At 40.4% G+C, this 25,552-nt stretch overlaps 3 protein-coding genes across 3 annotated transcripts; all 3 read left to right on the top strand.

The window, feature by feature from the left end:
* ppp2r2aa (protein phosphatase 2, regulatory subunit B, alpha a) lies at positions 1 to 10,644 on the top strand. The gene is made up of 10 exons (XM_068703280.1): positions 1 to 277; positions 671 to 748; positions 2,328 to 2,425; positions 2,580 to 2,745; positions 2,878 to 2,990; positions 3,532 to 3,709; positions 4,490 to 4,654; positions 5,632 to 5,801; positions 5,929 to 6,020; positions 6,422 to 10,644. The coding sequence occupies exons 1-10, from the start codon at positions 271 to 273 to the stop codon at positions 6,699 to 6,701; spliced, it is 1,347 nt and encodes a 448-aa protein (XP_068559381.1). The 5' UTR covers positions 1 to 270; the 3' UTR covers positions 6,702 to 10,644.
* Positions 10,645 to 11,385: 741 nt separating this feature from the next.
* bnip3la (BCL2 interacting protein 3 like a) lies at positions 11,386 to 15,643 on the top strand. Its single transcript, XM_068703702.1, has 6 exons — positions 11,386 to 11,470; positions 12,566 to 12,839; positions 12,932 to 13,013; positions 13,101 to 13,207; positions 13,314 to 13,463; positions 13,927 to 15,643. The coding sequence occupies exons 1-6, from the start codon at positions 11,419 to 11,421 to the stop codon at positions 13,973 to 13,975; spliced, it is 714 nt and encodes a 237-aa protein (XP_068559803.1). The 5' UTR covers positions 11,386 to 11,418; the 3' UTR covers positions 13,976 to 15,643.
* Positions 15,644 to 16,937: 1,294 nt separating this feature from the next.
* On the top strand, positions 16,938 to 25,092 carry dpysl2a (dihydropyrimidinase like 2a). The gene is made up of 14 exons (XM_068703695.1): positions 16,938 to 17,280; positions 19,699 to 19,787; positions 19,928 to 20,112; positions 20,287 to 20,451; positions 20,692 to 20,753; positions 20,889 to 20,969; positions 21,057 to 21,125; positions 21,251 to 21,371; positions 21,458 to 21,614; positions 21,830 to 21,971; positions 22,090 to 22,260; positions 22,642 to 22,821; positions 22,951 to 23,155; positions 23,240 to 25,092. Exons 1-14 carry the CDS (start codon positions 17,239 to 17,241, stop codon positions 23,329 to 23,331), a joined length of 1,761 nt encoding a protein of 586 aa, XP_068559796.1. The 5' UTR covers positions 16,938 to 17,238; the 3' UTR covers positions 23,332 to 25,092.
* Positions 25,093 to 25,552: the final 460 nt, after the last annotated feature.

Below are 25,552 nucleotides of genomic sequence, written 5' to 3'. Positions count from 1 at the left end.
GCGAGGGAAATCTCAAAGTAGAGTGCAAAGTCTAACATTCGATGCTTAAGGATTGTAGTTTACTTTCTTTGGTTTAAAGCAGTTTCGTGCTGTCTATAGCGACTGGGACGACGACTTGTGCGGTGTTCGGAGTTCGTACGAGCAGCGGTACTACTGGTTTACTACTGGTTTACTCCTCCACTGCTCCTCTGTCAGAACCACCCAGCAGACCCGGGTCAGCAGCTTCAGTCCAGGGCCCGAGACAGATACCCTCTGTCTGAGCCGCTCACCATGGCAGGTAACTAAGTTAGAAAGCAAACACTGTCGGAGTGTCTTATGCTTTATTAATATTCAACGGTTTAATATCCTGTTCAGCGTGGATGATGCGTTTGTCTCTCTGTTGTGGTGAACGTTAACCACCGCAGGCTAGCTAGCAAGCTAGGATACTTCCAAGATGCTAGTGTGTCATTGGCCGTGTGAAAGTGAGAGTTTCCCCACAGAAAACCCTCTTAAACATTTGCCTTTGCTTGAGAATATACTACGCAAGTTATAATATGTGTTACACATGGCAAAGCGTGCGACCGTGTTCTCATAACTAATAACTTGAGCTATTAAGTTAGCGCGAGACTGTAACGCGTGTAAAGTTGTCTTTCACGGCGGTTGTGTTATAACTTGTTTGTGTTTCTTGTAGGGGCCGGTGGTGGGAACAGTGATGTGCAGTGGTGCTTTTCCCAAGTCAAAGGAGCGATAGATGATGATGTCGCGGAAGGTAAGTCCATGTGGTGTTCACTTAACGTTAGCAGTGGCTAACCCCGCACTGTCCGATTCGCATCATCTGCATGCTTGTTTTGAAGTTAGCTTTAAAGCTACTGCTACATGTTTTTTTTAGGTCCCATGCATGTTCTATAAGTGCTGTTATAGAGCATTAACCTGTCGTAAAAGGGTCATTGGAGTGGAATATACCTGATGATCGTCCAGTAGGCCTGTTAAACTAGTAGTGGTTATTGAAGCAATGTGTATATTTGGTCTATTTTTAGCAATCTGTTTGCATGTATTAAACTTCAATTGTGTTGCACAGTGTGCTATTAAGTCCTACTTTCATCTGGAGTAATTGGCCATGAAAAAATAGAAGTTTTCCCCCTGAGCCATGCAAATGGTGTTATATTTTGAAACTTCTACTGCAAACCCAATACCATGGAGGTGAAGGGAAATTAATTTGTGGTGCTCAAAGCATCACAAAATGCCATGCCAAATGAAAACCATAACACCAAAACGTGCCTTTCCAGAAACACAGTCTTGTTTACTTGTTAATTCAAATTCGGACAGATTTAATTGAACTCTTTTCTACCAAATAGTAGTTCCCACTAGAAACCACGGATGACAATGATGTCTGTGATTCGCCTTTACCAACCACAACATTGTGTCTGGAATGACGCTTTGCTGCATTTTATAACTGCCTGCCTGTCTAGATGCCACGGTGGATAAAAGGGGACATCTTGTTCGTGTTATAGTTGAAGTGACCCTCGTGGTATTATGGATAATATTTACGCGGCAGATAATTCAATTAAGGATAATTAATGCACATAAAGTACAAAAAATGAAAGCCCATGGAGTGTGATATTTTATATACACTGTATATACTGTTGTTTGTACTCCTATATGAACAGATAAACCAGTGGTGGATTGTAACCACTCCTTTTCCCCATTGTGCAATGAATTAATTCACCAGTGCCATAAACACCTATGTTTACAGTAGATGATGGACTTTGTGTGTGGAGGACTGCACAGTTGTTGACAGTAAGCGTTGCCTCAGAAAAGGTCTACATGTGATCCTCTCCTTGTGTCAATACATAGCAGTGTACACAGGCGGAAAACTCTGCAATAGTGTAGTACTCTTGCATTATATGAAAGTTTGTATGGAGTCGGATTGTATCAGGCACTTTGTGTGCTGTGTCAAGAGAACAACACCACCATAGTGTATATATTAAGGATTGCATTAGCTCAGAATAGTGCCAGCCTGTAAACAGGGATTGATTGTTGTGTTGTAGGATTTGATGAGAATGCTTGCTTTTTAAAAAAAGTCCTGAAAAGCTGCAAATGGCAAGTGTTGAGTAGACTATTAGTTCTATTGTACACATGTACATCACTGCTGTGTGGTGTTTTTTTACCATTATTGATATGCTTTTCAAGGATTTTTGGTATCATTAACAGGAAATAAATCGTTACACCAGAAAAGGCTCGCATAACGGTGCAAGATAGTTTTACATTGAACATGTCGCAGATGTACACAGCAGTAAGGCTCAGGCGCCTAACTAAAAAACATTCTAATTACATTACCTCATTGACAGCTGACATCATATCTACTGTTGAATTCAACCACTCCGGGGAGCTACTAGCCACTGGGGACAAGGGGGGCCGTGTTGTCATCTTTCAGCAGGAGCCAGAGGTAAGTTTTGGGGACTCATCTGACTAAACTAGATTTTACATATATTGAAATCTTTGTTTTTCTCATTTGATAAATTCATACATTTAGAATTGTCGATAATACTATTTGAAATGAAAAACAAACAAACTTTGATCTGTGGTCTCTCGTTGTTTAGAGTAAGAATCAGCCACAGTGCAGAGGAGAGTACAATGTTTACAGCACCTTCCAGAGCCATGAACCTGAATTTGACTACCTAAAAAGCCTCGAGATCGAGGAGAAGATCAACAAGATCCGATGGTTGCCTCAGAAGAACGCAGCACAGTTCCTTTTGTCTACAAATGGTTAGTAAACCAGTTTATTCTCATTAAATGTATTCACTTTAAGTTTAAGGAATTTCAGTTATCTAAATGTACACAGTTTCTTTTGTTACGTCAGAGGAGTTTTTCATGAGTTCCGCTCGTTCTCATTGGCAGACAAAACCATAAAGCTGTGGAAAATTAGTGAGCGCGACAAGAGACCAGAGGGCTACAATTTGAAGGAAGAAGATGGGCGATACAGAGATCTCAATACTGTCACAACACTACGGGTGTGTATCGATTGCTTTATCCCTGTCCTAATAATGTTGACCATGTATGTATTATTAATTATCATTAACCATGTTTTAATGTGCCGCAGTTGACTGTTCTGTTTGCATAGTAGATTGTGCCTTTAGTGAACTATGTATATAACTTTGAGACTAATTGCACTATTAAAAGCTTATTAAATTACATTTAAATTAGTTGACGCAATAGTAAAGTATTCTTGCATCCATTGTCCTCCACTCATTAAGACACTGTATGGGTTGTCAGTTATTTTTGATTCATGCAGGGACACATTCTTATGTATTGAATAGTTTCTAAATATAGACCCAGTTTAACAGAGCTTAAAGTTTACTCTTGCCTTTTGGGTCAGTTTTAGTAAAAAAAACACTACAAGCGAAATCTCAAAAAAAAGAATATTGTCAAACTTGTATGCCAGTTTGAGACAGTCCTTTTAAAATAATCAATTCATTCTAAAATGAATGCCAATATGATTATCACAAATTCTCCCTGAAATGAATGTGATGCTAACGCTGCTCCTCAACTCAGGTACCAGTATTCAGGCCCATGGACTTGATGGTGGAAGCCAGCCCAAGACGAGTGTTTGCGAATGCTCACACCTACCATATCAACTCCATCTCCGTCAACAGTGACTGTGAGACATACCTGTCTGCGGATGATCTGCGCATCAACCTATGGAATCTGGAGATCACTGATCGCAGCTTTAGTATCCTTTTTGTTTTTTAATTTCCATGCAGCCATCATCTTCTGTAGATCTTGACATAATTCTAATAACCCTTTCAGGCCTTTTCTAACATTTCCTAAAGTGTGAAACCTGTCCATAAGTTTGCAGGAGTTAACTTTTTTCATCATAATGCAGTGTGACATAATGAATGTTATGTCCTGGGTTTGTTTAGTTATTTCCTTCAAGGTAGCTCTGACTCACTGTTGGATTATAATCCCCCTCATGCATCTTGTTCACTCGCCCACCATGCTTCAGTCAGACTGTGCACCGCTCAGTCCACATTGGTGCACAACACTGAATCCCACTGCATATTATCTGTTATATGGTAAGACAGTAAATGGATCAACCCTATTCATTATATAGGCCATACAAAAAATGATATCGTGGCTTTGTGCTGGTCTACTAACAAAAATAGACACTGTTTTAAGGCAGACTGAACATAAGTAAAAAATATATAATGTAATTGGTGTCTGCCACAGTGTCATAAATGATGCTGCCACCAGATGTCCCCCAAGTAAGGATTTTTCAATTTGTATACAGAGTAGCTCTAATATACAGCGATGGAGTGTGGGAGCAGTGGCGCCTAACTAGTTCATAGCAGCAGCATAGTAGATTTTTTAATATATATATGTATGTATGTATGTATGTATGTATAAAGGTTTCATATTAACCTCTAAAATGCCATGCAAAACCTTTTGGGCCACTGGGAAAATGTTTTTTTTTTCCAAAAATGTCCCTTTGACCTTAACCACCCTTCTTCAGATATTGTTGACATTAAGCCAGCCAACATGGAGGAGTTGACGGAGGTGATCACGGCGGCGGAGTTTCATCCCAACCAATGTAACACTTTTGTCTACAGCAGCAGCAAGGGCACCATCCGCCTGTGTGACATGAGGGCGTCGGCACTGTGTGACAAGCACACCAAACGTAAGCCAATATCATTTACGCGTGTGCTCGCAGGGGAGCTGTTCAATTCAGAGGCGCGCATTTGAATGATAGACAATGAAATAGGTTAATTTTCTGTGCTGACTTCAGTAGAAGACTGTGCTTCTTTAAAGTTTAAAGCATATCAAGAGCCTGCAAATCCCTGATCGGACAGTTTCAATTGTGGGGCCAGTCTTTCTGTAAATGGCAGTGGCAATAGTATATTTATAAAGCAACACAAATGTTGACTAGAGTTGTGTTTAAGTGCTGGACTTTTTGGTTGGGAGGTAGCATCTCTAACAGCTGAGCACCAGTCTGCTTTAAACAAGCTTGCAGTTTCCTGAAGCAAAGTCTTAATTAGTGAGGCACCATACACCTGTGTGAGCTCTTTAGTCTGAAAGCACAAAGTTGAGGGAGATATGGTGAATGGCAAATCTTCATTCAGACTATAGGCCTTTTTCATGGACAATATTTTGACTTGTCACAGTAATAAAAGGACAGGTGTAAATAAAATGGAATCAAATATTCTTAATCTCCATTTAGCTGCTTTGATTTCAGGGACCTGGTGTTCTGTACGCTGACTCACTGTCACTCTCATTGTAACATCATTAGTGTCATTAGAAACACCTGTGCTGTTCTTACTATGACTATGAGTCCAAATGTCTCCTTTAAAAAAAGGCTCATTGCTCAGAAAATACATGTTGTAGCTCTTAAGAGTTTTACAATGCTGGAGTGGCAGTAGGAGTAGCCAAATATTTTGATATTTAAAGTTTTCTCAGAATTTAAATAAAGGAAGGAACCATGAGTTTAAAAAAAGTAAAGAAAGATTAATCCCTTCATTTCTATGGCAGTGGATGAGTTTGCCTGTGGCAGTTTCCGCGTTAAATTGAAATGTCAGGCTACAATGTTATCTAGCTAATCACAAGTAAAGGCAGTTAGACAGGGTATACTAATGACGTGCATCATTTTCTTTATTTTAGAGTTTGAAGAGCCAGAGGATCCAAACAATCGTTCGTTCTTTTCTGAAATCATCTCATCCATCTCTGACGTAAAGTTCAGCCACAGTGGACGCTACATGATGACCCGAGACTACCTGTCCGTCAAAATCTGGGATCTCAATATGGAGTCCCGGCCAGTAGAGACATATCAGGTCTGTTTCTTTTCTGTAGATAGTAAGGCCTGTTAATTACACAGAAGTCATACTCAAAATATGCAGGTCTCTTGTAATGTTTTCACTTGATTGTAACTACAACACCTCATCACATTCTTTTTAACAGGTGCATGAATATCTCAGGAGTAAATTGTGTTCCCTCTATGAGAATGACTGCATCTTCGACAAGTTTGAATGCTGTTGGAATGGGAACGACAGGTGAGTATTTAATCTATTATAGCTCTTTTTCTATCAGGGTCAACAGAAGCCTTTTGTGTTATTGTTGTCACTCTGGTGGATGTCTATGGTTTCTTCATTGTGCCTTTGGAATTCCTCACACTTTTAAATGGGCATGTAACACGCAAATGTTTTGATCCGCCCCATATTTGACGCAACTGAACTGGCCAACAACATCGGGCTTATCAATTACTGCGGTTATCAGCTCAGTGCAGAGCGTAAGGCTGCACATGACTCCACCTGGGTAGCAGAGGGGTTTTCTACTTATGTTCCTGGTATTGGTACATGACCAGAGAACAACACATTTTGACTGTTTGAATCGCTACCTTTTGATTGTTATAACATGTTGTGCCATCAGTCACTCATGCCATGTCTCTCTGCAGTGTTGTGATGACCGGCTCCTACAACAATTTCTTCAGGATGTTCGACAGAGGCTATCGGCAGGACGTGACGCTGGAGGCATCGCGGGAGAACAGCAAGCCACGATCTGTCCTGAAACCTCGCAAAGTAAGCACAGGTGGGAAGCGCAAAAAGGACGAGATCAGTGTAGACAGTCTGGACTTTAACAAGAAGATCCTCCACACTGCCTGGCATCCTCTGGACAACATCATTGCTGTGGCCACCACCAACAATCTGTACATATTCCAGGAAAAACTGAACTAGCGTTTTGTTGAGCCGCTCAGATCTGTTTTCGACGTGAGCCCCCACTGCTCTGATATACCATACATACAAACAATATCTGTCCTAAATCCCAAAATCTTGATATGATCTGCCCTTGGTGACTTAAGTATTGAATGTGACTTACAAACGGTTGCATAAACATAGTACATCCAAGCAGGCCATCACAAGGATGTGTTCCATGTGAATGACAAATATAAACATGCAGGGTTTGTAGAGTCCAGAATTTGGGATTTAGTGTCATGGGTTTTCTCCAGCAGGAGATCTCAGTTCACTAAGCTACCATTTGCAACTCCACTACATCCCAAACCAAAGGGAAAGTGTGTTTAATACACACATTTGGCTAGGTTGTTTGATTATTCTGTTGTGCCATCGTGACATGATTCATGTGTATGTCATAGCTACCAGATTCTATAGCTATCATGTTTTATTAGTTTGAATAGGAAATTCTTTCTACTGTTTATACGTCTGTCACCAAGTTCCTTTTTTCGTCCTGGCTTAAAACACTGCTAATACAAGCTGTCAACACTCCATATTTGCCCCAAGTATTTGTCAAGTTGCCAAGCTCACTCACCTCTTTCCTAATGTACAAGTATGGTTATGCAGTTAAAGGACTATTCTCATGTTTTAGCTCATTCTCTGCAAAAAGATGAAATTACTTCTATCCGTTGTCCCCTGCGTACCAATATTTATTAGATGCTTTATATTCATTTCTCCACAGTAAGGAAGTCAACTTGCATGCAGTAAGTCAAGTGTACCTCAACATCTGACGCTAAAAGTCAAGTTACCTAAAATCAGCAAGAAACAATGCGAGGGCCAAAATGCAAAACCTATCTGCAGAATGTTCTATTAGGCGGATTTCACTTTAGATGATGAGAACAAGGACGTATATTCATATTCAGTCTGTCTGAAAGATAACCCCACCCTTTGTTAAAACTTAATTTAGAGCATCGTTTGGTAGAATCTCTTCCAACTTGCACCAAGTGCAAAAGCTCCTATCTGCAAAATGATCCAGGCATTTTTCAGATGGGAGCTTTTGCGTTTTGGCCCTCGAATGGTATTCTCCTTTATCATTTAGGAAACATCCATGTTTCTTAATGTTAGTCTTCTGGAATAGAGTTTCTGATACAATAGCTTGTAATTGTATTGGCTTTTAACAAGCTGAAGCTCTCAGTTGTAATGCTAGGGTGTCTAAATTTCGACTGAATGTTCACTAATGGATCACTTTTCTCAAGCAAGTTTCAAGCCACTAAGTTGACTTTCATTGTGCATTGACATGACTTAATTTAGGAAAACGCTCTGCAGTATTGTCTTTATAATTTCTACTTAGTGGCCAAAAACCAAACAGCAATGTATTCCTTTTACATGGTCACAAGAACGGCGTCGGGTATTGTGGTTTTGGGAGTTGAATGAGAGCTAATCATGCATCAAGTAACCGGTCCTGTAGACTCTATGGTTTTGTTCATTTAAAGCTGCCTTGCAGACGAGGTGACTGGTCGTATGCTGACTACCATTTAAAGCTCAGGACAAAAGCTTCCAGTCGGAAGGGCAGAATAGCGTGACGTTTCCTAATTCTCTCATGGTCGGTGGCACCAAAATTGAACACTGCTGCCAACTTCCCCTCAAAGCCTGTTGTGTTGTTGATGATTGATCGATCGCTTTAATCTCTGGATCTAGTTTCTGTTTTTTTTATGATGTTTTGTACTGTACCTGATGATGAAAAGAATAATCACTATAGCTGATTTATTTTTGTATAAATTAAGGCAATAGGATTACAGTCTGATCACTGTAGTTTCTTTAGCCGTCTATCTCGGACTGATTGTAGATGGAAGGTCACCTGATGCGGTTACCTTTTTGTCGTGACTTTGGGACATTTTGTTCTTTCAAGCGGGTATTTCTTTAAAAGCTAGAGCCTTTTGTGACATCAAGGAATTGTGACGTTTCTCACGTGGGATGTCCAAAGAAAAGTACTTTCAGGTGTCAGTACCTCTGTAGTCATAAGCACTACAACAGTTTATTTTTTTAATTTGGCTGACTGTAAATTATGTTTATGTTGAACTTAATTGGAATGCTTCGGAGTTGGATTCTGCGTTGATTTGGATCTTAACATTATGTTTTTGTGCCATGGTTTTTGTTCATTAATCTTTTTTTTTTTTTTTTTTTTGCTCTCTGTGAAAGAATAGACCCCTGTGGGTCGAAACGGGAAAGACATTTTAAATCAACATGTAATGTTTAAAGTGTTTAAAGCTAGTTTTCTCTAAAGCTGGTCAATTCAGTTGTCAATGCAGAGTTACTGATTTTGAATTATTGTATAAAATGTCTTCTCTCCTGTGATGCAGGAGGACACAGACTTGTTTATTTAAAAAGGAGAATTTGTGAAGCACTTGGTTTGCAGATGATTGTTTAATGACTGTATTGAACATGGGGGGGGGGGGTACTTTAAATAATGAATTCTGCTGTTTCTCTGCTACATTTGGCTTCATTCACACGCTGCTGATTTTCTCTTCTGGAACCAACAGGTTGATTATGGCACAGCTTTCCACTCCATTAAAATGATGTTTTGATGACAGATTAAGCCATTGAATCAGGGCACAAAGCGTATTGGTCCACTGGATCATTATGTAAGTTAATGTGTCACTCCTACCTTTTTAGAGAACTGATTTCCCATCACTAGGATGCCACTAAAATATCCACCCATCTTCATTCGGTGGTGCTATGGTTGATTGTCACACTCTCAGGGCTCTGGGTAATGTCCTCTAGTAATGAGACAAATCTTCTTTCTTATTTTGCAACCTTTTTGAGAAACTCCTTTTCTTTAGTGTCTGATGCAAGTTTGTGTGAGGGTCATTCAAGTGATTTTCCTCATGTCATATATGTATGAACCTGTATAATGTGGCACCTTTGTCCCATTCCTTGGTCAAGGATTGTCCAGTCAATTAGTCGATCAACAAGCAGAGCAGTCCATTCAAAATGTGAGATCAGTGATCTCATATTGTACTGTCATTCATTAAAAAGAAGCATTTACTCACTCACTCTCTGTTAAGTAACTATTGTTCTTACAACCTGATGGAAGATTTGAGAAATGTTTGAAAATACAAAAATCTGGATGCAAATTACATGAAACCAGAATTGGCCTGTTTTGTTTACAAAAATATGTTATGATGTAACATTGGATTTTTAAAAATTCCCTTTTTTGCACGCCCAGCAGAGGTGGTCTTCACAGACTATGAGTTTCGGAGCATTATTGCAAAACGGTCACTGAGAAATCTTTAACCACTAATCTTCACTTTCCCTTCATACTGTCTTCATAGCTATTGTTCGAGGCTGTGTTGTAATCCAGAAAGAACCCTAATGCCTTGCTTATAGCGTAAAGAAGACCGAAGATAATCAAGTATGTTTCTTGAACTTTCTGGTGTGCCAGACAGGAGACTGCTCAGGGGAATCTACCGCTGCTCTGTGATCAAAACTTCTTTAAAATACATTTTAAAAAGCAGCTTTTCAGGACTTTTATTAAACACTGCCTTATTTACAAGTGGATCATACACTTTTTGAAATTCAACTTGCTATAATGTTTTTTTTGAACGTCAGAAAAACTTGCTCTACACATACAAGGGATCATGAAAGCGCATGGAAACGGCCTAAATTGGAGTTATGAGGTTTTTCCACTTTAAGCAGCATTATAAACATGTCTAATGTGACACAGGAGTTAAAACAAAATGCACTTTTTATTTTTGTGAATTTCACTAATTTGTATGTTTTTGTTAATTTCTTTTAAGGGACTCGAATAAAGATTGTGGAAGAGTTTGGGGGGGGGGTGCGGGGGTTAAAAGAAAAACTGCAAATGGTTCATTGTACAGCTATGTTTGTCTTTGTCAATTGGAATAAAGAACAATTTAGGTGAAAAGTAATAAAGAATTTCAAACCTGAATTCTGAATGAAAGACCAATCTTTTTTCTGGTTCCTGTATGAAAGATTGCGTGTTGTAAATGTGAACTGATCACATGGAGACTTGCCCTAGATGTGATTTGTTATTGTAGAGCTTTGTGTTATAAAACTAAGCATACAAATATATCAAAAAAAGCATGGGACAATATGGCTAGGATTATATTAGGCCCATTGCATCACCAAGGCAGAGTTCCTGCAGTGCTTTCAAAAAGGACACAATATTTCTAAATCCCTGCAGTGGTGCCAGACACTGCAGATCTTACTCAAATAATGTCTAAAAAATGTATTTACCATGATGACTTTCATCCAATTCAAAATACACCAACAAGACCCTTTTATGGAACTGGAGGAAAGGAGATGTATACTGTAGACCCACCCTCTACAAATCTACAGGAATCTCCTCTAATGGAAAGGCCTGCCTCCCCACATTAATAGTTCAGTCCACAGCACTTATTTGAAGAGCCTCACTATTATCATCTACCCTCAAACACTCCAATGATTGTGAACATATACTTTGTTTTGCTCATAAATGCTATCAAACGTTGGCAGTTCTTTATCAGTATTTTAGTGCATGCATGCATACATTGTATTAAAGATTACTGTAAACCTGACTGTTGAATACAGAATTTCCCATTACTGATCTATATCCTTCGTCTGTTATCTGTATGTGGTCTGGACTCTGGACTGATGCAGCGCATGCGCACATCGTAGTTAGTCTGCGTGTCATGTTGATGAATTCTAAAACTGGGTAGTCAACATGTCCACCGCTGCTGCTCAACAAAACAATAACGAGGAGCCCGGGCTTCACGGTATGTACCGCCGCCATGTCTTCTGCACGCCACGTTACAAAGACGTTTTAACATATCTTCAATGGGTGTCTGTGTTTGGGAAAATCTTTGTGTAATCAAGATTTTATTGTAAAAGTTACATCGGCTACAGTGTTTCCTCTTCTTCTAGGAGGGGCGGAGGGTGATGTTGTTCGACGTCACCGCGAAGTAGCCAATTGCGTTGTGATACATGTTTGATTGATGGAAGGGCAGCCAATCACGTACGCAAGTCAGCACTGGGCGGGCTCTAGCCAAAAATGAAAACAAGTTTGGGACAAAAGACGAAATAAACGTTGCTTTTATTTGATGCTTTTTTTCAAAATGAGTCCAATAATGGGTCCTATCATCTCACTCCTGTAGTCCACTCGCCTTTCAACAGGCCACACAGTCTTTCTGACAAAAAATAAATAATAAAGGAAAGCAATGGTAGGATGTTAGGCCAAGTACCTTATACACCACAGACGCATTTTAACAATAAACTGCAAAAAAGACTTGAATTGATAAACAATTGTATCAAAACGTTTGCTCAGACGGAAAAGCGGGGCGTGCGCTTTATATGTGACAACATCACCGCTGGAACAGCGACATGCCTGGGGAAATAGTCTCACATTGCACTTCACAGTTATGCAAGACATCACATGAGAGCAGCACTGATGACATACTCGTCTGTAGATGGGTAATCGGTCATGTATACGTGCGTCGTTCAAATAAATACATCAACTATATATTCGTTTTAGCGAGGCCAAAAGGGAGGATGGGGGGGAGGAGTCTCGTGCTATAATGAGGTTTATATTGTGTGCTATCCCAAGCCCGCTGGACATGGGAGATTGCATAACCCCTTTCCGTCTGGAAAAAAAACCGTGCAAGCTGTTTGTGGGGCAGTGGCACAAAGAAATGCATGTAATCATGGATGCATTGCACAGCCAGTTCATTTAAATGCATGGTGTCAGTGGTGCAGAAAATGTAAGTCAGCTGTTTTCATTAGAAAGGAGGCAGAGGCGTGTCTCTGTGTGGTGTACAGACTGCTAGCTTTAAACAAAACAAGCTAAATTTCCTCTTGACCTTTGTGTTGCCAAGGCTCTTGGGTAGAGCTGGAGCTGAATGGGAACACATCAGGGACCCAGGGCATGCAGACCAATCTTCCAGAGACACCCGCTGCTGACCAAATAAACGCCAATGCTGGCATGAGTCAAACTCTGCAGACCTTGGAAGGGGTGCCTGAGAGTGATGAAACCCTGATTGGGGGACTAGAGCATGTGCCCTCCTCCTCCTCGATCCACAATGGAGATATGGAAAAGATTCTCCTGGATGCACAGCATGAATCCAGCCAGAGTAGCTCCTCCTGTGATAGGTAGGAATACATGCCATTATATGCGCTTTAAAGCTCAGGCAAGCGTTTGGTGTAGTAATTTATTATTTTTTTATCCCAATATTGTGATTCAGTCCTCACAGGCCACCAAGTCCAGATCAGGATGAGGGTCAGATAACGTTTGATGTGGAGATGCCCAGCCCAAGAGATAGTCAGGTAAAACAACATATTTAAAAGTTCAATCCCTTTTCAGGTGTTTTCATTTGACAATAAAGCCTAATTACTTTGCTGCTATATTTGCAGTCAGATGATGACAGTGCAGAGAAGGACAGAGAGGAAGACATCTTGATGAACAAAGAAGTAGACTGGGTCGCTGACTGGTCCAGCAGACCAGAAAACGTTCCACCAAAGTAAGCAGACGCTCACGTCCAGAATCATTCACTAACGGTGGTTCAGGATATTGTTTTTTTTAAGTTAATTTGCAATAGTTGATTGTTTGATTATTATTCCTTGCAGGGAGTTCCACTTCAGGCACCCGCGACGTTCAGTATCTCTCAGTATGAGAAAGAGTGGGGCCATGAAGAAAGGTGGCATCTTCTCTGCTGAATTCCTAAAAGTTTTCATCCCTTCCTTACTCATCTCCCACATTCTCGCTCTTGGCCTCGGGTAAGTCTGAATTAATGCAGTTCAGTCGTCACGCAGGCACTCGATGCAAGGCTTGGCATTGCATTGAAAAAAAGTTACGTTCATTCAATCTGCACTGATGTTTTGTACTTGTATAAAACTTCTTTTTTTTCAGTGACTCACCATGTGCCATAGGGAAGGGTCAGTACGGGCTGTGTCATTGTCAATTTATCAGTACACTGCTATTTGGGTTTTCAAGATGACTGTAATTTATGTGTCTGATGCCTGTCTACTCAGACCTGGGCCTCATGCATTATGTATTTATAAAACAGGCTGGCCTGGATGTTTATGAAAATGTGTTCCTTCGTTTTATTTGATCAACTAATATGGATTCATGGCTTTATTTCAGTCCTACATCCTATATGTCAGCATTGTCATTTTCTGTACACATTATCTCTTTTTTTTTTTTTTTACATGCAATTCATTTCAGGATTTTGTTTTCTAGTGTCTACATTGGGAAGAGAATTGCCACAGCCTCCACCAGCTCTTACTGAAGAGAAGATGCAGCAGTGCCTGGATGTTCTCTTGTCTCCAAGTCTCTCAGCCATCCTCCTGTAGTTGAGCTGTTTTTCTGCATCTATTGTACGCCCACATTTTTACTTCCAGTCAGCCTTCAATTCTGTCACATTGTAGATGTAGTTGTAGAGTTATACACATGACGTAATGTGGTTGCACTCCATCACATTTTTGACACAGGGCAACATTGTACCCAGCAGCTGTCCCCAACTTCTTCCACCAGTAGATGACAGACCCTGTTAGAGCTGCAAAGTATTAGTCATCCTGTTCAACTCGAAAATATGTGACACGGATTTGATGTCGGGGGGCTTAAGGGTTGAAGTTTTCTCCACTTGTTTTGATGTTATGTCATGAGAAATCTGGACTTCTCCTAAGCGGCATCTCTCCACTGTTGTCTCAGTTGGCAGAGTGTACAAGCCAAAAATATGCGCCATATCCACAAAACAACAAATTTAATTAGCCCTGGGAACAGAGGGGACTTTAAGTTTAATCGCCTTAACTTTTTGAGCTAATCATTCAAGGTGCAGTTATTGGAGGAGAAACAGATGATGCTGCACAGTGGGATTCATTTTTAAATTCCACACATTTTTTGAGAATTGTATCATGTTGACTCCTGAGGGTTTCTTTTAAAAGCTTTTTTTTTTTTTTTTTTTTTTTGGAAGGTTGGAAACATTGATTAAGTGAGTAGCTCTAGATTTTTACAGGGGGGTTGTTTGAGTATATTATGATAGTGGAACCTAGGGCGGATGGCAATTTACCAGGCCATATGCTATTTTTATTTGTTTTTGCCTACATATCTTATTCTTTAACATAATATAGAAGCAATGGCAAAGTGCCAAATTTGTATTTTTCACCACTGCACATTGGTGATTTATCTCAGACTGTTTTTTTATTTTCTGATATGTTTAGATATTTAAAGATGTAGATGTGAAAAATAATTTAAGCTGTGATCTGCCCCATGTAATTGACACCTTTTGACATTGTATGCTTTGTTTATACATTGATATTAATGCATATTATATCATTATTACCTAGCTTTGTCTCAGTGTATGTAATGTGTTTTTGCTGTTGTTTAATTGCTGAAGTGCAGTGGCAGAAACCACCACAGAGGAAGGTATTTCCAGGGGCCTCGATGAAGAGTGTTATCTGGCTTTTATGTAGATTACACTGTGCAATCATTTCACATTATATGATACAATAAAATGTGTCCAGTGTGTGTAGAACTTAGAGTAATACTAGAGGAGCATTTCCTAATGAAAATGCATGTGACATCTGTATATTGATGCTGATTGGATGAGAGGATGATTCTTCTGTTGTTGTTTGTAAATGGATGACATTATAGAATCATATGAAGAAATCATAATCAACCATAATGTACAGTATTCAAAGCATTGGTTTGAAAGCTCTCAATATGCATTTAGGCTTTAATGCATTATATAACTCATAGTAACTCATAAACTACATGTCATCATCATAACAGGCTTATGTACAGGTAACCAGTGTGCAATACAGAGCATTTTGAATAAAGTTTGTACTATATACAGCGGCTGAGATATAAATACAAAGAGAGTGGATAGTGTTCGATAGACTTAAATGAAAATGCATATTTAAGGCATAATAACTAATAAAATGGCGTATCATCATTATGGGCTCCATACAGAGGCTGAGACATTAATACAATTCCTGTCTATGGAAATTGATTTACATTTTGACATGAATCACAAAGATAAGACAGAGAATGTGTGTAATTGCTCCATGTCAAGGTAAGTTTTCAGAAAAGATAAATCACAGCCACCAATTCAGGTGTCACAACTCCTACATCCTCTTCTAAGTCCATGCCCTTCCCTTCTCATTTAGGTGAGGTTTAAACTCCTCTTCCAACTTATTGTCCCCTTAACTCCTGTGGTAACCTAGCTCTGTTAACACAATAATTCCAAAATAAATTTTTACTTATTTGTGTTTGTACTAAATCTTAAGATATATAAAAATAGCTATGCATTCGTAACTTTTTTTTTAAGCCCAGGAAAAATTAACTGAAAGTGCTCTCAGTTGTACACATACTAATCTGGAAACTGCTTTGTACATCCACAGTTGGCCGCTCTACAGTTTGTGGCTAAGGATCCGGCTCAAAGGGCATGTCTCTACAAAGCATCTCTTCTCTTTGATTTGTTCATGGTCCTTTCTTCGTTATCAATAACAATGAAGAAAAGATGAGGGGGCAACATTATAAATGGATGTGATGCATTTTTAGTTGCTTATAATCCTATCCTTGCACACCTGACTGGCACATTTTAGTGTAGTCCGTTGTGGTCCATCAGAGAGGTCAGATTTTACCTTTTGATTCCATGGAATTTAGTGTTGCTCCTTTTTTTATCCACTTGACAGACCTAGCGTTGCTTGTTCATAGGCAGGTAGGCCTTGGTTAATAATATCAAGTCCTATTTCAAATGATATCCCATCAGTGCTAAGAAGCAAGAATCTAGCAGTCAGATTGATATCATAATGGAAACATGACATCACATTTTTAAACATTGCTCACACTTGTATATAATGTTTTAATTCTTCCCAACTATACATAGGGTAATTAAAAGTGTATCCATGTCAGAGACAACTTGGATTACTAATATACGGTAGCCTGTAAAACAGATTGTGCCCGGGGTAAAAGGTAGTCTTACATGATTTGACTGCACCTGTAAAAAGTCCCCGATATGACAGACTATAGCCATCTTGTTTGCACAAATATGTAATTGCAAGGTTAATCAATAAAAAGATTGAAGATTCATTGTTTTTACGCTTAGTAATAGTAATTATACGTTTTCATAACTATGTTATTACCCAATAAGCTGCCACGCTCAATTAAACAGGTGATGCTCAACCTGTTTACCCCAAACTGATAATAACTCAGCAGGGCGGGGCAGTGCGCATGCGCGATACCTCTTTGTGGCCCTTCTCTTCTTGGTGCTTGCCTGGTCTTCAGGGACCAATTCCAGCAGTAAATCCAAGGATAGGACTGTGAAGCAAAGATATAATCACGCATTTGATATTATTTGTTAGGCTGCACTGTACAAACCGTACGTACTATAGACAGACATCGTCAGATAGGCACAGATCGCCCAGGGCGTCGACTGGCCAACAAGCAGAGCATCCATTCATCCTTTCGTTGGCAGCTGAGGTGTTCCAGTCTAGCTAGCTTAGCGTTAGCCGAGAGGTAGTGGACAGCTGTGTCAGAGGGATCTTCAAAATGTCGGGTTACCAAGGAAAGAAGAACATTCCACGAATTACAGTGAGTATTGATTTATTACATGCAAAATAGGACATTTCTCCTTCGGTTAATGGTGGTGTTTTTGTGTGTGTAACGTGCGGTGAGCCTCAGGATTAGACCAAAAGCTAGCCGACGCTTAGCTGTCGCGTCCATTCATTTACACCGACGCTGTCACCAGCAGCAGCAGCCCTGCTTCAGCTCCACACACCGAGAGGATGAACCATGATAACCAACCAGTGGGGGGGCTTGCACTCGCAGCGAGCTCTTTGACGTTTTCTAATGTGGAGCTTTGGCAGTATTTGTCTCTCTTTGCTCCTTTAGCTGCCATTAGTAGCTGCTAGCTCTCCTCCTCTGTCTCCATGACAGCATCCTCAGCTTGCATAGTGTCGTTTAACAGGTGTAAGTGTAGGTTCCTTCACTGCCATCTCCTCATCTTTCATCCTCCTTCCTCTGACATCTTGCTCCCTTCATTATCATAAAAACTACATTTTTGCAAAAAAACTTCCAATTCTGCAGCTAGGACAAGCTATTTAACCATGATTCTGTGATATTCTCGTTCAAATTGAGATTTAACAGTACAATGTCTGTTTTGCTTTGAGGTGCAGCTTTTCAACCAGAAAGCACAGTATTAAGGGCCTACAGTAGGGATGCCGGGATAGTTAAAAGAAGTAAAACCTCTTTCGTAAAGTAGGTCATTGGACAGCACCCATCCAAACCTTTTTTTCCCCCTCTAAGCTTTCATCATGCAGCTGTTGTAGCTGAAGCATATAACAAGAAACTTCTCTAAGTTTGATCGTTTAATAGCAACGAACTGTCTTAGCTCGGGGTCATGCTTGGCTTTGTACGGTTATCTAGGACTCTCTCATAGGTCCAGGCGGGGTTATAAACATAGAGACTTGAAATCTCACACACAACATGCAGACATGCTCTTCCAGACACCACATATTAGTTTGGAATGAAGCAGAATCTTCATTTTCACTCTGCTGAGCTTTTAACAAAACACCTACACAAGGCTTTGTCCCTGAACAACAGTAACTGAATTCATTCAAACATACAGTCGTATCTAGTACCACCAAAGTACCACCACACAGTCACTTTATCTGTTCGCAGAATGACAGAAACATAGTCATTATTTGAATCATTTTCGTAGTCAATTAAAAAGAAAGTCTTGTTTTCTATAATTTTTTAGGTTAATTTGGCTAAAAACAACTGGGAAATATTTTTTTATATTTATGCAGATTTTTGAGTTTTTCCATTTCTGTTGTAACATACACTCCGTTTTCTTAGGTACACCAAGCTAAAAATAATGCAGTCAAATAATAATAATAGTCCTGCAATAAATTCTTGAATTGAATTGTTGTGTCATACTGACAAGTGTTTCTATTATTTTATACAGTGTTACAAACAGTTCCTACTTCCATTTACAGTATAGTCTCCGCTCTTGACATGGAACCTTTTGCTAAGTACATTCAGTCCTTATTAATCAATTCAGTTGTATGACAGTAGATTACAGGATTAATCACGAGGGGCCGTTTTTTTTGCGGAGAACTGCATCCTTCCATCTTGAAACTCTTATCCTGTTCAGGGTGGCGTGAGAGCTGAAACCGATCCCGGCTGACATTGGGCGAAAGGCAGGTTAAAGAACCACATATATGTTTTTATTTTACACAATGATACATTGATTTATAGATTTACAGCAATGCTCAATGAAAGCCATTTTGAGCTAAGGTATGCATCATCACTGACCAATTTATGATATAGTATACTAATGGCCTCATGTCAATACAGCCATGACTTTTATACCTAATGCATTCCGTCTCTGGACATTAGAAACGGAGTGTTTCCTGCGTTGAGGTTTGCAGTAAAACCACTTTTGTCTTCATTAGCTCTCCCGACTGTCCTCAGAGGCCCCGGGAAGCCTGCAAGAGAAGTAGGCCAGCCTCTGGCCTACGAGTCCTCTTTTCATCTCATACAGGTCGAATTAATTGTGCCACTCAAGAGTTTGTGCTCTTACTCGAGAGCTTGGATCAAGACTGGCCTCAGATGAGGTGTCTGTTATGTGTGACTAGATCATGTAACCCTAGTTATAGTTTCAACAGGATGACAGTGTGGATTGATCTATGGTTTGTATGTGCGATGTGGTGCCCATTAGCTATTAGCAACTACAGCAGCATTGTTTCTGCGTCACTAGAAATCTTTCTTGTTCTCTGAACAAACGGAAAAACTCTTGAGCTAAATGAATCACTGAAGTTGTCCCAATGTTATTTTCTATTAAATAAGTCATTTGTCTTTGAAATCGGTCAATTTTACTATTGACTTGAGGAATAGATAATTAGCTACAACGGATTAAAAGAGGTGATTTCTCGCTCTCTTTTTTTTTCAGAAGCTGGATCATTTTGTGGTTTATGGATAATGTAAAATTCTGTCACCTCCTTTCAGAGTGACCGTCTCCTCATCAAAGGAGCAAAGATAGTGAATGATGATCAGTCATTCCTGGCTGATATCTACATGGAGGATGGAGTCATCAAGTAAGTTTGATTTGAAGATAGATTGGCACCTAACTCCTACCTGTTACCTATTACTTTGACTCTTGGAATGTAGATTGTCTTCGTTTTATCATGTTCCCTTCATTCATTTCTGTTATTTTCCTTTCATTTGTCTCCTTCAGGCAACTAGGCGACAACCTCATTGTTCCTGGGGGAGTTAAGATCATAGAGGCTCATGGGAGAATGGTGATGCCCGGGGGCATTGACGTGCACACCCGATTCCAGATGCCTGACCGAGGCATGGTGGCAGCAGACGACTTCTACCAGGGCACCAAGGCGGCCCTGGCTGGGGGGACGACTATGATTCGTATGTATTATCTCCGACACATTCCCATGAGTGTTTTTCAACCAGCTTTAAAGCACAGTGGTACCGTCGCAGGGATTATAACATTGCAGATGTGCTTGCCGTCAAGCATGTGATTTGATTAAGCAGTTTGCCTGTGGACCTTTTAAATCCAACCTGTTTGTTTGTGTTTCACAGTTGACCACGTGGTGCCGGAGCCTGGCGTCAGCCTGGTTGCAGCTTTCAAACAGTGGAGGGAGTGGGCTGATAGCAAGTCCTGCTGCGACTATTCTCTGCATGTGGACATCACCGAGTGGAACAAAGGCACTCAAGAAGAGATGGAGGCCCTAGTGAAGGATCATGGTACGCGGGCAGATTCTATCTTCGCACACATCAAGTTTAAAAAATCAAGAAGGGTTTCTTGCATGGTGGGGAAAAAAAGTCAAGCACTTTTCACAGACTACAAAACAGTGACTAAATGTTTCTGCTGTAATTTTTGTTATCCTTTTGATTTTACTTTTCCCCTTTGCTCTGGGTTTTCCCTCTTTTGCTCTCCTTATTCCACCTTTTGGCTGTTTTCTCTCATAAGTTTTCTATCTTCAGGTGTCAACTCTTTCCTGGTCTATTTGGCTTATAAGGATGTTTTCCAACTTTCTGACTCTGAGGTACGCTTGGCTTCTGGTTAATATTAGCGAGCTCTACAGCTGTCTGTCATTGCATATGTTTTTGGGGCTGTTAGAAGTCTTTTGGGGTAGAAGACGGAGACCACGAGCTGACCCGTTTGTGCCATTTTCTTTTAGATCTATGAGGTGTTCAGTGTAATCAGAGACCTTGGAGCCATTGCACAGGTGCATGCTGAGAATGGAGACATCATTGCAGAGGTAACAGAACCACCAATACAGTTGGTCTCAGCTGTAAGCAGCTATTGCCATTTTGGATTCTAATGTTCTTGTGTGGTATTTTTTTAGGAGCAGAGACGTATTTTAGAGCTGGGGATCTCTGGCCCTGAAGGCCATGTACTTAGCCGCCCAGAGGAGGTAAAATGGAGCACTGGCCTCAGAAAAGAGAAAGAGTTTTGTGATTATGTACTTTTAAAGATTCAGGATACAGAACAAGCAAGAATGGAGACCAGGCTGATGAATCTGACTTTGTGTGTCTGCAGGTGGAGGCCGAGGCAGTAAATCGGTCTGTCACCATCGCCAATCAGACCAACTGTCCCCTCTACATCACCAAGGTGATGAGCAAGAGTGCTGCTGATGTCATTGCTCTTGCCAGGAAAAGGGGTAAGAATAGAATTTTTTTTTTTTTTTTTTCTTTTTCTGTAGTCTGTCCTTTTTTTGTGCTGACAGCCTCCTGTCTACTCCTTTAGGTGCCGTGGTTTACGGAGAGCCCATATCTGCCAGCTTGGGCACAGATGGTACCCATTACTGGAGCAAGAACTGGGCAAAGGCAGCAACCTATGTCACTTCTCCACCGCTCAGTCCAGATCCCACCACCCCCGACTACCTCAACTCTCTGCTGTCATGGTAGGCGCTCTGTGCCAGGACCTAAAGATAACATGCCAACATTTGACGTGTGCTACTGCTGTGTGCTGCATTCTATCTTTTACCAAGCTATACCCTTTACATACACATACTTAATACAAAGAGAGAATATTAAGTTTAACAGATGAATGGTTTTGTTATGAGTAATTGGCGATGTAAATCTTATCCATAGTCTTCTTGCATTCTTTCTTTTCTAGCGGGGACTTGCAGGTGACTGGTAGTGCTCACTGCACTTTCCAGACATCTCAGCGTGCAATAGGCAAAGATAACTTCACCCTAATCCCAGAGGGAACTAACGGCACCGAGGAGAGGATGTCACTAATCTGGGACAAATGTGTGGTGAGCGTGACGCGACCCACTTTTCACGCATTCCAAAAATTCCTCTCATGAAGTACTTGAGAGCAAATTTCCTTGTCAGCCTTTGCATATGTTTAGATGCAATGTGTTGTCCTAATAGGTGACTGGCAAGATGGATGAGAACCAGTTTGTGGCGGTGACCAGCACGAACGCGGCCAAGATCTTCAACCTGTTCCCTCGCAAGGGCCGTATCGCTGTGGGGTCTGATGCCGACCTCGTGCTGTGGGACCCGGATGTCACTAAGATCATCTCAGCTAAGAGCCACAACCTGGTCAGAGGGTTACCTTGCCTGTTTTGACTCTTATTCACTGTGTATTTTAACTGCAATGCACATTGTGTGCATACCATGCTAAACCAGCTCTGTTAAGAAGGGTGCAGCGGCTGTTAAAGGCATTAACGCAGGAGCAACAATAGATTAAGTGGTACAGAATAACGCACAATCCAGGTGAAAATTAGCTTTGAAAATAGAGTTCACAGTCAAACACTGTAGTTTAATCATTAAAAAACTTTATTTATTTATTATTATTATGTATTGCAACAGTATCCTGAGGGAACAGACAGAACAACAACTTTCAGATGTACTGCTACACAATGTCCAATTGAAAACCAGTTTACTTCTTTATTTATCATAGTTCTTTCTTTTTTTTCCCAGGCTGTGGAGTATAACATCTTTGAGGGCACAGAGGTGCGCGGAGGACCTGTGGTGGTGATCAGCCAGGGCAAGATTGTGTTGGAGGAGGGCAGCCTTCACCCGACGGAAGGCTGCGGTCGCTACATCAGCCGCAAACCCTTCTCTGACCACGTTTACAAGAGGATAAAGGCTCGCAGCAGGGTGAGTTCTCATCGCAGGTAGTCGCACCTCCGAGCAGACACACTAATCCATTTATACAGAAACTATATTCTTAGTTAGCCGGTGAAGTACACACAGCTTCTGGTCTGATTGATTGGCCTGTATGTTTAGCTCACAGAGCTGCGAGGGGTCCCCAGGGGCCAGTATGACGGGCCGGTGTGTGAGGTGACCGCGAGTCCCAAGGTGATGTCCACAGTCTCCTCAGTGAAGACTTCCCCTGCCAAGCAGCAGCAGCAGCAGCAGCAGCAGCAGCAGCAGCAGCAGGTCACTCACCAGCCAGTGCGCAACCTTCACCAGTCTGGCTTCAGTCTGTCTGGTGAGTGAAAGCACATGTTCATTCCTGTCAGCCGGCCTTGTTCACAACAAGGCAATTTTTTATTTTTATTTTTTATTTTTTTAGGTGCCCAAGTTGATGACAACATTCCTCGTCGCAACACTCAACGCATTGTGGCTCCACCTGGTGGAAAAGCCAACATCACCAGCCTCGGCTAGGCTCTTTCCTAAAATGAGCCAGGGGTTCAGGGCAACATGGGACCAGAGGCCACTCTTTCTGCTGTCACATCACATCTGGTCACATCTGGTCACCTCTGACTCCCCCTGCACCACACACACAAGCACTCCATCCATTCTTATTCACACACTACCATAATGTCACTTTGTGCAAAAAAAAAAAGAGAAAAGCACTATTCCATACTGTTTCATCTTTCCTGCCATATTCCATTGTCAAGGAAGGATCAAGTGAATTGAAGCAGCTTTTTTTTTTGGCGTTTTTTTTTTAAACCCAGTTTGATAATGGATGAAATTAATTTGTTTACATTTTTGTATCATTTTTGCTGTACTTGTTTGAGCTGTTAAGTTGCCCTCTTGGCTCAAAAAGTTGACAGAAAAGAAGAGGTTAGTTTAACATAGAGTGGAGTGAAAAGCCTCCATTGTCCATTTTGTAACACTGTTGAGCTGTAAGGTTGCTGTTTTAGTACAAAAATATTACATTGTTGCCACAAAAATCTAAATACTAATCACGAAAGATTAGAATGAAGAACATAGTTTCTGTATTTCAGCACCTAATTTGATCTGAAGTTTGCATTATTTGATATATGTGTAAAACACTTCAAACAATTCTCTTTGGTCCTTCTTTTGAATTATAGTTAATTTAATAATAATAATTGATGTATCTTTTTTATCACGTTAAGTCATTTTGGAAAGCGCTGACTGCACTGGAAGGAAAAGAAAGGGTATTTTATGGTTGAGCTACTCATTCAACTCCACCCTGAATATGGGGGGGATGGCTGGCACATAACATTTTGTCTGAGTCACATGAACCTTTTCCCTCATCTCATCATTTTGTTTTTCCCCCTCATGTTTATTAAAAGATTGTCAGGGCAAGAAGCTTCCAATAATCCGACCGGTGTATATTGTTCAGGATACAGACGAACACTACGAAGAAGCTAGATGGGAGGTTTTCTGACAACTTCTCTGCACCTGGTGCTATATGACCATTGCTGTATACGTGCAGATGATGTCCACAGCCACACAGCACTCACCATTTACCCAGTTTTGACAAAATTTGTTTTGCACTCGTAACAATCCAAATGATAAAAATGTATGTGAGCTTGCAACTTTTATTTGTATTGGATATGTCTGTATGTTTTAGAATATGTGTTGAATCAAACTACTTGCCTGCCTGTTCTGTAAGATATTGATAGCACACTGTATCTATGAAGGCTCTTTAAAGAAGTGGAACCAACATCTTTGAGACCTGATGAAAAATGCTTCGGTATGTATATGAAATACCCCACAGTGTGTTGATGATGTGTCCCCTGTTCTCGGTGTTAGTGTCGTGAATGAATTATCAGATATCCAGTTTCTCCTTTCTTACCACCTCTACCTGCCCAACACTGTCGGCACCAGATCCACTCGAGGTTGTAACTGTATTCACTAAACCACAGCGGGTTGTCAGTTTCACGGCACTGTGCGGCCATACTGTAAAACACTGGATTATTTCTTCCTCATTGCCTTGTCAAGTGTAAGTTTTGTATGCCAAGCTATAATGTGAAGTGATTTACATTTGGGGAAGCGTCTTGGTGATGGTTATTGAGTTGTGATGTTGAGCACTGTTGTTGCCCCTCTCCCAGCAAGTGTGATACTCTCTTGGTCATGTATGTTTTGTAGGATATACCAGGGTTTTGGGGGGGAAATCATCGGTCTTGTCAGCATTTGACCCTATCTGTGTTGACTTCAGTGGATTAAAATAATAAAAATGAAATCTATGGTATTGTCTTTTTATATATATATTTGATATATATAGATATATATGAACAAGTTAACTAAAATTAATTTAAATGACACTTCTTCTACCGTATCCTAATAATTTCATATCAAGTATTCCTGGAAAAATATATAATTTGGTAACTATTATGGGAAACGTACGGATGATGTTCATAAAGATTTAGGTTTAGATAGTTTATGAGTCACCAATTTTTCCATGAAAATTAACTTTAAAAGACTGTAAAACTGTTTGTATTCTTCCTAATTTTGCATTTTTGCTCGTTCAGCTGACGAACTGCACAATTATTAAAAACATGGGTGCTGAGTGGAGCGATGTCGGCTTAATTTACGCAATTTCCATTTTTAACGGAACTACTTCTCTACATTTCAAAGCATTTGTCTGACAGCATACTGGTTTAATTGCAGATTGACATTTTACAAACAAAAA

The sequence above is a fragment of the Cebidichthys violaceus genome, unplaced genomic scaffold (genome assembly GCF_023349555.1).
Source record: "Cebidichthys violaceus isolate CVI_PGR_0920_01 unplaced genomic scaffold, fCebVio1.0.p SCAF_9, whole genome shotgun sequence".
Lineage (NCBI taxonomy): Eukaryota > Metazoa > Chordata > Actinopteri > Perciformes > Stichaeidae > Cebidichthys > Cebidichthys violaceus.
Note: the sequence above shows the minus strand (reverse complement) of the source record. Positions and strands in the feature narration are given on the sequence as shown.

Bases quoted from the DNA above. Each gene is read 5' to 3' on its own strand.
- ppp2r2aa (XM_068703280.1), top strand. The intron at 3,710-4,489 runs GTATCCTTTTTG...ACCCTTCTTCAG, and splicing joins GATCACTGATCGCAGCTTTA to ATATTGTTGACATTAAGCCA. The intron at 6,021-6,421 runs GTGAGTATTTAA...GTCTCTCTGCAG, and splicing joins TGTTGGAATGGGAACGACAG to TGTTGTGATGACCGGCTCCT.
- bnip3la (XM_068703702.1), top strand. From the start codon at position 11,419: ATGTCCACCGCTGCTGCTCAACAAAACAATAACGAGGAGCCCGGGCTT. The intron at 12,840-12,931 runs GTAGGAATACAT...ATTGTGATTCAG, and splicing joins AGTAGCTCCTCCTGTGATAG to TCCTCACAGGCCACCAAGTC. The intron at 13,014-13,100 runs GTAAAACAACAT...CTATATTTGCAG, and splicing joins CCAGCCCAAGAGATAGTCAG to TCAGATGATGACAGTGCAGA.
- dpysl2a (XM_068703695.1), top strand. From the start codon at position 17,239: ATGTCGGGTTACCAAGGAAAGAAGAACATTCCACGAATTACA. The intron at 21,615-21,829 runs GTAGGCGCTCTG...TTTCTTTTCTAG, and splicing joins CTCAACTCTCTGCTGTCATG to CGGGGACTTGCAGGTGACTG. The intron at 22,261-22,641 runs GTCAGAGGGTTA...TTTTTTTCCCAG, and splicing joins CAGCTAAGAGCCACAACCTG to GCTGTGGAGTATAACATCTT.